Below are 13,921 nucleotides of genomic sequence, written 5' to 3' on the forward strand. Positions count from 1 at the left end.
AAATTCATATTTTTTTGCTAACAAATGAAGCATGGACATTCATCAAGCCAAAGATCTGAACGAGGGTGTTCAAAAATTTCACGACTTTTTGAAGAATGAAAAAAAAAAAATTGTAATAGAAGGGGGTTTTCATCCTTCAATAAAGGGGCCAAAAAACAAGCAAGATCTACGAATCAAACGCTCCCCTACATCTCTGCAAATACAGATGGTCAGAGATGGAGAAAGAGGCAGAGATCAGACAAAATTTGTGATCTAGAAGTCTAAGCTCAGGAAAATGGGCAACAAAAAGTAAAGCAGATTGCCGGCGGCGGCGGCGGCAATCTGCAGAGGGAGTTAGGGTTAGTGGAAAAGACTAAAGAGAGGTATATATATTGAAACCAAAACGACGTCGTTTTGGTTTCAATAAAAATCCTACTATCGGTTATAATAGTTTTCGATAACAAACCTTTAACTGACTGACAAGCTAATCGGTATAAAATTTTTAACCCATTACCGATCGATAACTATCGATGGCGGTTAATATCGGTTCGTTCAAATTCGGTAGGCAGTTAGTAATCGGTTAATCTGTCCACCCCTAATTAGAGGAGAGGGTTTTGGCGGTTGGAAATTAAGAGGTTGAAGTCGTGGGGGAGAGACAGAGGGTGGTACAGTGGAGGAGGAGAGGAATCTAAAGATGAAGAGCGAGGCTACCATTGTTGTGTGTGTTTGACAATTGACAGAGTGAGGATTTTGGTTTGGGTTGGGGATATAGGAGGCGGGAACAATGAGGGGTTTGCATTCTTCAATTCCTTCATAATACAAATTTCATTATCTTAGCCCTCAATAGAAATTAATTCATTGAGGAATACCAACCTGACTAAAAATTAAAGCGTTTAATTTTCCTAGTAATTTGGTCTCTAGTGTGATCTCATAGTATTTTCTCTCCAATTGTACCCAGTTAACAATAACACATTTTGGTTGAAAAATATGTCTGTTAAGAAAAGACAAATTTAAAAAAATACGATTGTTAAAATAAAATTAAAAAAAGAAAGAAAAAAGACAAAGACAAATATTACACAAAGATGAATATTAAAAAAAATATAAATATTAAAAAATATGATTGTTGGAGAAAGTATAAAAAAATATTTGAAAAATAATATTTAAATGGAATATTGAAAATTAATAGTTAAAATGTTGAGGATGATAGAGTGGAGGAGTGTTACACATCTCAAATTTTCCTTCCAAAAGTTAGTTCTCAAATGATGTGTTATTATCTCATTAGATTTATTATTTTGAGAAATGTGTTACCAACTCATAGAACAGTGACACATCATTTGAGAATCAACTTTTGAAAAAAAAATTTGGGATATTCAGCATTTATCGATAGAGTATTTTTTTTTAAAAAATGAATAGTTAAAATATAGAAATGTAATCTTTTTGCTACTTGGGCTAGTATATTTGTTGGGGCAACTATGAATGGTCTTAATATTAGAATCTTGATGTCTAATTGACAAACCTTTCAACCAACGCATCATGCGAACTTGTTTCAGTGTCCTCTAGAATCTTTCTATTACCAACAACATCTTTTAAATGTTGAACTAAGAATAAATAATTTTTTTTTTGTTTTATTTATTTATTTATTTTTGTAGTTATGCAGAGGTTGACTTTAAAGTTAATTCCGTCTATGATTTCTATTTAATCTAAATTTTCATTGCTTGGATGTATCTTTTTGGCTTAATGTATTATTTTTTCGCGACTGTGAATTAATTATTTTTATGAATATGTTGAGATCTGAATATGTTGACCTTTTATTTGTGAAATTTTTGGTTGAGCTCTTCTTTGTTTGAATGTTTTCTGGGTTTTAGTAGGATTTTCCAACATTTTTTGGAAGTATTTTTGTTACTTTTAAAAGCAAAAGAAGATAATTGTTTCTTAGTATGGTGCAGTAAAGGAATAGAAATATTTTCGAAACACCAAAAATATATTTAAGCACCGGATCAGATGTGAGATGATTTATTTGATTGCATTAAATTTTGAGTGAAATATTTTTTTATTTTTTATTTTGTATCCAAAAAAATTGATTATTTTGCTATGTATTATTATTATTATTATTATTGCAATGTTCAGAAGTATATAGGTTTTATTTGTAAATAGGTATCATACCAACAATATCAAGGATTCCTGCTAACTTTTATTACTGATTTGATAATTAGAATTCATGTTTTCTTCTTGTTATTATTTTCTTTATACTTCTTTTCATAATATTCTATACTACAACTATGTGAATAATGATTTTAACATGTTTTGATTTATATGGATTAAACTAAATTGTAGGTCTTGAGTTTTAGTTAATTTCAATGTTTTATGGATTTTTTTTTTTTTTTAAGTGATTTTCTTGATTTTCAGGTTTTCTTCTTGCATTTTTTTTTTTAATACATCTTTTCATATTAAACTACCCCTCCAGGCCAGGGTACGAAAATTTTAACATGTTTTAGTGTATATGAATTAAAATAAAATCAAGGGTCTTATAATTTAATTTTATTTGAGTTTTTGTTGGAATTTTTTGTTCTTGTGTGATTTACTCGGATTTTTAGGCATTAATTTTTAGAAGTGTTTTTTCTTCTTGCAAACATTTATTTGATTGTTACGGAGAAAAGGAACACAAACTCTTTTCAAACACCAAATAATAATTAAGCACTGAACCTAATGTGAGATGATTTATTTAATTGCGTTAAATGATTGAGTTAAACTCCTATGGGAACAACGAGTTTTAACTTATTTTAATTTATATGGATTAAAATAAAATCAGGGGCTGTGTGTGCATTTTAATTGAACTAAAACCTATATATTTTGATTTATAGGGATTAAGCTAAAATTAAGGGTCTAATAATGTAAAATTTTATGTGATTTATACATTCAAACAATGTTTGTGTGTGATTGTATCACTATGTTCATGTAGTGTTATATAACCTTTAGTATGTCTTTTTTACTGAAAGAAGCATGAGAAAAAAAATTTTACAAGACTTTTATAAAAAATTATGATGGAAATGCATTTAAGATTTGAAATTAAATTACAATGAAATGTTTTGTGCATAGCGTTGGTTATGAGCTAGTTTTTCCAACTAGTCTAAGCTAGATGAGTGGAAATTACACCAAGTCTATCCTTTAAAGTTTTTCCTTAATTTTTTGGTTAAAAGGGAATGCAATATTAGAGCTCACTGTGGGAATAGTTCGAGTCCTGATAAAAAAAATACTAAAATTTTGTTTTCCCATAATTATGTGAGCCAATTAGCCAATACAATCGAGGCAGCACCCCAACAGAAGTGGCAGTCATTTTCCCATAAAGTTTGTGTTATATAAGGAAATTGGAGTATGAAGGATAATTTTAAAAAAGTTAAATGCATTATTGATTAAAAACATATGTTGATGGGTGATTGGTAGGGTACGGTACAAAACAATCAACCAGACAAACTAAAGCCAAAAAGTATCCACTTTTGCAAGAAGCTTCTCTACTAAGAGATCTCTTTGTCCAGCCTACACTTACACATTCTCCCCTTTCCTTGGCACATACCATCACATTTTAACAAATTTTATATCTACTTTTCTCACAATGATTTTGATTGTTTCGTCGTGTTTGGCTTCAAACATGCTTGTTGGTCCCTGAACAAACAGACAGATTATAAAGATTAGCATGATAAGGGTTTCATTTTATCTCCATGGCATTGATTATTACCTAAATCATTGATCAATAATGCATTAAACTATAAAAAGAGATCTTTTTATTTGTCCCTTAGCTGGTGATCCCTGATTTACAGGGAAAGCAAGATAAGATTAGATCCATTTGACTAATATGAATTGATGTTATTATCTTATGTATAGTGTGTGTTTTCACCCTTTGTTTTTTTATGTACGTATTTTTTTAGGCATGTCACATCCCCTTTAACCACACCAACTACACTCAAATTCAAAGAATAAGATCACGACTCAAATAAAAGAAAATTATTGATTACGTTTCGAAAACTTTTAGCTTGTGAGCATGCCTCCATGATCAATGTTATCCTATCCCTAAGCCGACACACTTATCAGACTAATTATACGCTCACCACGGAGCTAGAGGTGGGCTGGTGTGAGCATGACCTTCTCTAGCCCTACATGCATGTGTGAATCTTATAGATTCAATGATGGATTTAAAAATAAAAAATAATAATAATTCTTAATTAGTAAAAGCATGCACTATTTCCCATCATATGCTATACATGCAATCGTGATGAATAATACAATGTTAATTGGCTTTAGCTTAAGTGGACTATTAATTAGTAGAACTAATATTCCCACGAAAAGTAGTAGCATAATTCCAAAGCTTTCTTGAGAGATAAGATTCATTCAAATTAACTTATTACTTTAGTTCCTGAAATTTGGTAACTCTTAATCTTCAGTTTACACACCAAAGCCCAACCGAGAAGCAACAAATTAACCATAAATTATCTTATATATAAGTAATCCAATTAATGGAAGAAAAGCAAGCACATAACTAAAGATATGATTCTATTTACATAACTCCAATGCATATATAACTATTAGAGCATCTTCAGCAATGTTCATTTTAGCTAATCAAAAAACATAATTTTCTGCTTTATCTTTTACTTTTTCAATACAAATTTCAAAATATTTTTTATTATATTATCTTTTTTTATAATATTATTTTCTATTTTTTTTTTCTTTGTTTTCTTAACAAGCAAGAGAGAGAGAGAGAGAGAAATGATTAAACACATAATACATATCCTATAGGGCTTACTTAAAAGTAATTAATCAAAATGTGTATTTAATTATTTCAAAAATACTAGAGTATCTACTCGGGTCTTTTTTCCATCTTTCTTCATCCTCCTTTTTTATTTTTTATTTTTTTAAAAAAATCCAATTACTTCGATTGGTCATAGAAATTTAATGGTTGATTTTTTATTTTTTTATTTTTTTAAACAAAGTATGGAAAAGAATGAGAAAATGACCAAGGTAGATGCTCTGGTATTTCTTTTGAAATAAAGAGAAGACAAGCTGCTAAGCATGATTTTTGCCTCATATTTGCTATATATATATATATATATTTCCTTCTCCGGTCTATTTTCCATCTAATTTCATTGGTGAATTTAAAAAGAAATTGTACGAAAAATAAACAGGAATTAGAAAAACAGCAGTTATCCGTGGACAAAAGTAGAACGACAACTTTTCATTAGGTAAGAAGAAGTACGAGTCTAGAGTGATATATACATACAACTTCTTAAAGAACATCTACAACCGAAACACAATCAAAACTTTCCTCCATACAAACTCAAAGTACACTAACTCATATAATTATTGGTTCATATAATTCACTTATGTCTCCAAAAAAAAAAAAAAGAGTGTAATTTCCGCCCCTTCTTCCGTGAAAATTGCTTACATGATCGAACATGCATTGGGATTTTCATCACTGAAGAGGGTGGTGAGCTTCTCGTCTGGTGCATTTGGGCTAGGCAGGGCTTGGACAACATTTTTCACGTACCCAGCTGGCGCTTTCTTGTCATATGCCTGAGCCACGTAGGGGTATGCCACCAAGTTATATGGCACGTACGGCCAAAACTCAGCCTTCTTTCCAGTGCTCTTCACCTTATTTAATACCTTGTTTGGCTCCACGAACCCAGTTACTGTTACCCGGCTTTGCTTTCGGTTCACCACCACAGATTTCGCGCCTATTAAAGAAAAAAAAATTAAATGGAAATAAGATTAGTACTAATTAAAATAATCAAATACATAAGAGAGTGCGACTTGACTAGATTTGCTTAGGAAAAGAAATAACAATTATGTAATTAACTTTATGGTAAGGGAATAATTTTGGTTAATGGGATTTTGTGTTGCATTTATTATGTCCGTATACGTGCTTTAATACTTTCTACTTACTTTCGCAAAAATTAATGAATGATGAGTCAACATAATTACCACCACCAGTCTCCCCTGCGAGGGAGGGAGCTTTTTTTTTTAACTTTATATAGTTGGAAGTCACTTGATCAAGTCACTTGATGAAGGACCAAATTAATAACTTCTAGGATATGCTACTTTTTTTTTTCTTTTTTCTGGGTCTCTAGGCTATGATATTTATTCAAGTTATTCAACTGAAAAAATGAAAAAGAAAAACACAAGAATTGTCTAAAACATGTGCACTTCCAAATTTCCTAAACGAAATTCTATATATCCTTACCTTAATGTTCAATATATCCTCAGTATATATGAAAGAATTTTATTTATATATTCAATCATAAGATGTATCCCAAGCTTATTTGACCTATACTTGTTGCTTTTTTGGTGACCAGAGAGAGAGAGAGAGAGGGGGGGAAGGATAGGGAGAAAGCTTTGAACCTTTCATGCTGGAAACTGAATTTTTGACTCTCCTTTCACAGCCATCACAGTCCATTTTCACCTTGATTTCAACTGTCTGCAACGCAAGAAGAGTAAATATTGAAAAGGAAATTAATGATTAGATTTGACATGCAAAAGCCACTGAGGAGACCAAAAACGCACAGACTCTCACACGCAGATCAGAGAAAAAACGAGAAAGATAGGGATTGCTTTTGAAGAACACAACACCTGCATTGCTTTGCGTTTCTTCCTTCGGGTGGTAATAGTGAAATAGTCTGAGAGAAAATCCAGAGCACCCATTTTGTCTCTCTTTTCAGTAAACACAAAGAAAAGATTTATCTTCTTATTTGGTTGTATGTATTGAACAGACAGAGAGAGAGAGAGAGAGAGAGAGGGGGGGGGAGGGAGAAAGTTTCTCACAGTTTTGGGAGGATTGAAATACATGTAGAGTGAGTTGGTGTTATATATATAAGAAGGGTAAATGATGATGAGGGATATGAAGAGAGGAACTTGGGGTGCAAGTTGCGCGTAATTAGGACTAAAATAATAATGATATAATACTTAAGATAATATGACTTGTGTTCTTAAATCACTTGGGTTTTTCTTTGGTCCAAAGATAAAATAAAAAAAAAAAATTTAAGTAAATCTTAAGAAAGGAGTAATTAATTAATGGTTTTCGTGGTTTTGTATATTTGACAGGTTAATTGGAGGAGGCTGGCCATCGTCCAGCTGTTTCCTTTTGCCCAAAGAAAGGGAGAAGTGTTGTAAAGAGCCTTTTGTCTCCTTTGATTATTCTGAACGAAGGCCTACTACACGTACAACGTTGTAGGCTACACCAGGTTGTGCAAAATTTGCGGTTCCTACAGTTTCTATTAATTTATTTATATCCCAGTTTTTGCAATCTTAAATTTGAATCATATATAGTTAATTAATCAAAATAATAATCATAATCATCATTAACTACGTTTTTTTTAAGAAAAATATATATATATTTTTTTTAAAGAAAAATATGTTATTGGTGATTCTTCTCAATTACTTATTTTGTTTAACACTACGTATTTTTGAAAGTATTCCCTAAATAAGATTTCGAACTCTCTAGATCTATGTACTATTATAAAATATCTATTTATCAAGATATTGCTTACCACTTAAAGTCTTACTTAAGATTTTTAAAATTTAGGAAAAAGTTTTTTGAAGACTCCCGAACTTTCACCTATTTGAAATATTTCCTAAACTTCAAAATCTGACGGATGGGTTCCAATTGGGAACAATTGAAAGTTTAGGAAACTAAATTGAGAGATTTTAAAGTTTAAAAGAGGTTTATCAAATCGGATAGAAGTTTAAAAGTTTTCAGTGAAGTTTTTCCTAAAATTTATTATTTCGTGCATTTGTCGGCTAGCGAGTTGGAATAATTCCAATAATAAATGATCTGGAGCCCATCTTTCCTGAATTATTTGCTAGTGTGACCACTTCTCCAGCCAGATTAATTTGCTTCTTCTCAGAACCACCTTTTCTTTTTAAACTGTATCACGGCTGCAAGCTGTATACCTACAACAATTACTCTGATGGTGGCACTTAATTACTCTGAAAAAAAAAAAAATCTTCAAGTTGATAATGATATTGTATGTGCAAATAGGTCCCCTTGAGATTGAAAGGTTGACCATTAAATCAAGTCAATTTTTAAAGTCCCCTATTGATCATCAACTTACAAATCTTTAATGAAACTCAACTTTATACTAAGATGAAAAGGCTGAAATGAAGGAAAGACAATTATTGGGGAGGTGCCAATAATTGATCATTAACAAAATACTCTTTAATTAAACATACAAAAATAAAGCCAGATTTTTATCATCACCGAAGTGGGGTCTCTTATTTAAGAGTTTAGGTGAAAGTTGTCTACAGAAGATGCCAATCTACCTATCTATATCCCATGTCAAGTCTCATTCTTACTCTCCCTGTCGCATCAATTTAGGCAAATTTTATGGTCTGCAACGCTCTTCCAGCTCCATAAATGATATGTATAATATATACTTGATGGCAAGAGTCAATAATCGCGTCGATAATTGTTGGCCACACCCAACGGGCTACTTGCCTGCTGCAATCTGGAAACAAGTAAATTTCTCAAGGTTTTCTGCTGTACATAGAAAATGAATCCTAGGTAGATGTGCTTGAGTTGGCCCATACGTACACTGAACATGCTTCACCATTATATATATACTTGGTTGCTTCTTACATCCTTGTCATGTCAATGTGCGATGCAGCTAAGCTTCAAGTTTGAACTGTCGACACATTTCACAGCGGCAAAAAGTCTAAAAGTTCAATAGTCGACAGCGACCGTAAATGTCGCGTTAAAAACCCTAGGGTACGTGTCATTAAGAGTTCAGACCAATTCTAGCTCTAATCAGACCATGGTCGGATCTACTTAATAAAATGATCAGTACAACTTTGTCTCTTTTTGTTTTCTTTTTCTTAGTCATGCTTTATCAACTCTGGATATTTACGGTAGAAACATCATTTAAACGTGTTAAAGTATTAATTAAATAATTAAATTCATTTCTCCTTATTAGATTAAACTTTTGAAATAAGTGATGATTTAACATAGTATCAGAGTCAAAAGTTTTGAGTTCGAACTCTACTCTATCATATATTCACTCTTATTTAAATTAAATATTTTACGTGTTGAGCTCTATCTATTAAAAGAGAGTTTGAGCCCATATGTGAGGAGAGCCTTAAAATATTGATTAAATTCATATCTTCTTACCTATCAACTTAAACTTTTAGGATAAGTGATAATTTAACAAAAACGTATAATTACTTGGGTTGCATCATATATATATATATATATATATATATATATATATGAAGTTGCATCAACCCATACGTTTACTTCTTAATCTTCTTAGTAAGACGTGTTTGACATGCAAGCACTCTTTTGGTCAATCTAGATCAAATTTAAGTTGGGTAGCTTGTTGAGAATTTTATTAATCCAAGTGTATGATGAAGGCAGATATTTAAATTTCATTGGAAAACAATGGGCCACGTAATTCTGAAACAACATATATAATTGAAGCAGAAACGCTAGCTAGGCGGAAGTAGTTGAGGTTTGGTAAACGTCCTTGTACACATATCCTCTGTATCTGTCACCATACACAATGTCACAAGCAATTTATTTGAATAGAGAGGTTATTAACCCATAAACGTTAATTAATCTCATCACGATATGGCCTAAATGGCCATAGGTCTTGCTTCCCATTATTATATAAATAATGTTATTTAGTAAATTATTATACAAGTATCATATAATTAAGTTAGTATGATAGTAAAAATTTATTTATTTTTTATACAAGTATTATACCAAAAAGACTTAACTATTATATAACTATCTACTAAATAATATTATCCTGCATTAGAGTCCGGCTCATCAAAGTCGGCTAAGATATAGATTTCATAAGATAATATTAGGATTCATATTTATTCATGAAGCTTGCCCACTAACAAGGTTTAAAGTATGGAAAAAAAATAATAATAAAAATAAAAATAAAAATCCTTTTAGCATAATTATTACCAAATAGCTAGCATTTCTTGTTGAAGTGAGACGCCAGTTTTATTAGCTCTGAACCACATAGAAGGCAACCACGTGGCCATGTTTGAACGGTTGAGGATGTTGGATTACTCATTAAGATATGCCATGCTGGCAAACTGTGATGATCTGGCATTACTTACCGTGTGATACACTCCAAGTTTCAGAAGCATAGAGCATGAAAGAACAACCGCAAGACATGGCGGAGTTGCGGGGTCTAAGAAATTGAAGTCAACATAAAGAAATAGGAACTCAAATCATTATAGTTGAGTATCTATTCTACGTCTTCAAAAGATAGTTTAATCGACTAAAGGCTACACTTTATAAAGTGGATGTCACTAATTTGAATTCTCCTTCTCCCCCTCTTGTGTGAACATGTCAAAAAAAAAAAGGTACCTACGGATTTTGACACATTAGCATTTGTCGGTTTTAAAATTTAGAAAATAAAATAAATACTGAAGTGTCAAATATTAAGATAGTGTTTGTTAAACATCAACACTCTCTTAAACACTATTCATCTCATTTTTTAAAAAAAAAATCAATATCAAAATATTCTCACTTTTTATATCACATCATTCACTTTATATTACATAATTTATTTTTTAATATTATTCAAATAAAAAAATCACTACAAAACAAAATTTTTCACTTTTTAATACCACTTTTTCACTTTTCTAAGAAAGAAGGCTAATAAAATTGCTTTTTGCGGAATCAAATCTCAGCTTTGTTCTCATTGTATATATAAGCAAAGAGTTACAATTGTAATCAAGTTTGACAAACCCAAACTTGATACAAACTAGGAGAACTAATACAATACAAACAAGTAGAACAAATACAACTAGAGCACTAAAAGAGAAGAGATAAAAACAACTATAAGGATAATGTTAGAGAGTGGTCTTTGAGATAATGTTAAAGAATGGTCTTTGAATCCAAAACAAACTATGTTGGTTCCTTAACAACCACTTCAAATGAATGGAAGGGGGATTGACCATTAGTTTGTCTCTAAGGAAAAGAAAACGAGAAAAGGTAAGACCCTTTGTGAAGATATTAGCACATTGATCTTGAGTTGGAATGTAGCTAGCACTAAGATCTTTGTGAAGAATTTTCTCACGGATGAAGTGGTAGTCAACTTCTATATACTTGGTACGAGCATGGTAGATGAGATTGGAAGCTAAGGCAATAGCTCCTATATTATCACATCAGAGTATAGGAGAATCATGGAGAGAAACTTGCAATTCTTTTAGTAGCATTCGAAGCCATGAGAGTTCAGCAGCAGTTATGGCCATGGCATGATATTCAGCTTCTATGCTAGATCTCGAGACAACAGGCGACTTCTTAGCATGCCAAGATACTAAGTTGGAGCCGAAGAAAACACAATACCCTGCGGTGGATCTACGATCTAGAGGATCCACTGCCTAGTCAGAATCACAGTATGCCTGAAGTTGAAGAGGATTTGGAGTAGAGTGAAGGCCTGACTTGGTGTGCCTTTAAGGTACCTTAGGACTCTTTTAGCAGCCTTCATATGTTCATTGGTTGGACAATGGAGGAATTGGCATAGTTGGTTGACAGTATATGCTATATCAGGTCTTGTAAGTGTACAATATTGTAGAGCTCCAATGATGTGGCGATAAGTTGTGGGATCTGGTAGGGGATCACCATCAAGCTTGGTGAGCTTCCTGCCTGAAGTGCAGGGTGTGTCATAGGGCTTTGCCCCAAGCATCTGCACACGATCAAGTAAATCAATAATGTATTTTCCTTGATTTATATGTAAACCAGATTTGTCACGAAGAACATGAATGCCGAGGAAGTATGAAAGGCAGCCAAGATCTTTAAGCTTGAATTGTACTTGAAGGCCATGGATGAGATACTCTATGATAGATGAATATGTGCCTGTGACTATGATATCATCAAAATACATAAGTATGTAAATATGAACAAATCCTTGATGAAGCATAAAAAGAGAGGTGTCTACTAGGGATCCAACAAAACCAAGAAATTTTTGGGCCTAAATCATCTCATAAAACCAGCTCAATAAGAGACGGTTGCCTATTCCTTATAAACATGCCAAAAATCCTGTCCACAAGCAATGTGGGATTATTCCTCAACACCCTCCCTCATATACAGGCAAGTATTTTTCCTGGTCCTTGTCACAGGGTAAGTAGTGTAGGCCACATTCGTCCTGTGGTAGGCTCTGATACTATGAAAGAAACTTAATAAAATTTATTTTGGCGAAATCAAGTCTCAGCTTCGTTCTCATTGTATATATAGGCAAAGAGTTACAATTGTAATCAAGTTTGACAAACCAAACTTGATACAAACTAGGAGAACTAATACAATACAAACAAGTAGAACAAATACAACTAGAACCACTAAAAGGGGAAGAGATAAAAACAACTATAAGGATAATGATAGAGAGTGGTATTGAGATAATGCTAGAGAGTTGTCTTTGAATCCAAAACAAACTATGTTGGTTCCTTAACAAGCCCCTCAAACGAATGGGAGGGGGAGTGACTATGAGTTTGTCTCTAAGGAAAAGAAAACGAGAGGAGGTAAGACCTTTTGTGAAGATATCGACACATTGATCTTGAGTTTGAATGTAGGTAGCACTAAGATCTTTGTGAAGAATTTTCTCACGAATGAAGTGGTAGTCAACTTTTATATACTTGGTACGAGCATGGTTGATGGGATTGGAAGCTAAGGCAATAGCTCCTATATTATCACACCAGAGTACATAAGGATCATGGAGAGAAACTTGCAATTCTTTTAGTAACATTCAAAGCCATGAGAGCTCAATAGCTGTTCTGGCCATGGCATGATATTGAGCTTCTGTGCTAGATCTCGAGACAACAGGCTACTTCTTAGCATGCCAAGATAATAACTTGGAGCCAAAGAAAACACAATACCCTGTGGTGGATCTATGTTCTAGAGAATCCCCTGCCCAATTAGAATCACAGTATGCCTGAAGGTGAAGAGGACCGGAATGAAGTGAAGGCCACGACCTGGTGTGCCTTTAAGGTACCTTAGGACTCTTTTAGTAGCCTTCATATGTTCATTGGTTGGACAATGGAGGAATTGGCACAGTTGGTTGATAGTATATGCTATGTCAGGTCTTGTAAGTGTACAATATTGTAGAACTCCAATTATATGGTGATAAGTTATGGGATCTGATAGGGGATCACCATCAAGCTTGGTGAGCTTCTTGCCTGAAGTGAAGGGTGTGGCATAGGGCTTTGCTCCAAGCATTTGCACACGATCAAGTAAATCAATAATGTACATTCCTTCATTTAGATGTAAACTAAATTTGTCACGAAGAACATGGATGCCGAGGAAGTATGAAAGGCAGCCAAGATCTTTAAGCTTGAATTCTAGTTGAAGGCCGTGGATGAGAGACTCTATGATAGATTAATATGTGCCTGTGACTATGATATCATCAACATATATAAGTATGTAAATATGAACAGATCCTAGATGAAGCAAAGAAAGAGAGGTGTCTACTAGGGATCCAACAAAACCAAGAAATTTTTGGGCCTAAATCATCTCATAAATCCAGTTCAATAAGAGACGGTTGCCCATTCCTTATAAACATGCCAAAAATCATGTTCACAAGCAATGTGAGATTATTCCTCAACTCCTTCCCACACATACAGGCAAGTATTTTTTCTGGTCCTTGTCACGGGGTAAGTAGTGTAGGCCTATTTGTCCTATGGTAGGCTCTGATACTATGAAAGAAACCTAATAAAATTTCTTTTGGCGGAATCAAGTCTCAGCTTCGTTCTCATTGTATATATAGGCAAAGAGTTACAATTGTAATCAAGTTTGATAAACCAAACTTGATACAAACTAGGAGAACTAATACAATACAAACAAGTAGAACAAATACAACTAGAACACTAAAAGGGGAAGAGATAAAAACAACTATAAGGATAATGATAGAGAGTGGTATTGAGATAATGCTAGAGAGTTGTCTTTGAATCC

At 33.0% G+C, this 13,921-nt stretch overlaps 1 protein-coding gene across 1 annotated transcript; it reads right to left on the reverse strand.

Annotated features, from left to right (window-relative positions):
* Positions 1–5,181: 5,181 nt before the first annotated feature.
* Positions 5,182–6,764, reverse strand: LOC132178778 (heavy metal-associated isoprenylated plant protein 20-like). Its single transcript, XM_059591324.1, has 3 exons — positions 6,595–6,764; positions 6,367–6,442; positions 5,182–5,702 (listed from the first exon to the last, which is right to left on the reverse strand). The coding sequence occupies exons 1-3, from the start codon at positions 6,664–6,666 to the stop codon at positions 5,410–5,412; spliced, it is 441 nt and encodes a 146-aa protein (XP_059447307.1). The 5' UTR covers positions 6,667–6,764; the 3' UTR covers positions 5,182–5,409.
* Positions 6,765–13,921: the final 7,157 nt, after the last annotated feature.

The sequence above is a fragment of the Corylus avellana genome, chromosome ca4, assembly GCF_901000735.1.
Source record: "Corylus avellana chromosome ca4, CavTom2PMs-1.0".
In the NCBI taxonomy this organism is placed as follows: Eukaryota; Viridiplantae; Streptophyta; class Magnoliopsida; order Fagales; family Betulaceae; genus Corylus; species Corylus avellana.

Bases quoted from the DNA above. Each gene is read 5' to 3' on its own strand.
- LOC132178778 (XM_059591324.1), bottom strand. From the start codon at position 6,666: ATGGGTGCTCTGGATTTTCTCTCAGACTATTTCACTATTACCACCCGA. The intron at 6,443-6,594 runs GTGTTGTGTTCT...CTTGCGTTGCAG, and splicing joins AGAAACGCAAAGCAATGCAG to ACAGTTGAAATCAAGGTGAA. The intron at 5,703-6,366 runs GTTCAAAGCTTT...TTTCTTTAATAG, and splicing joins TTCAGTTTCCAGCATGAAAG to GCGCGAAATCTGTGGTGGTG.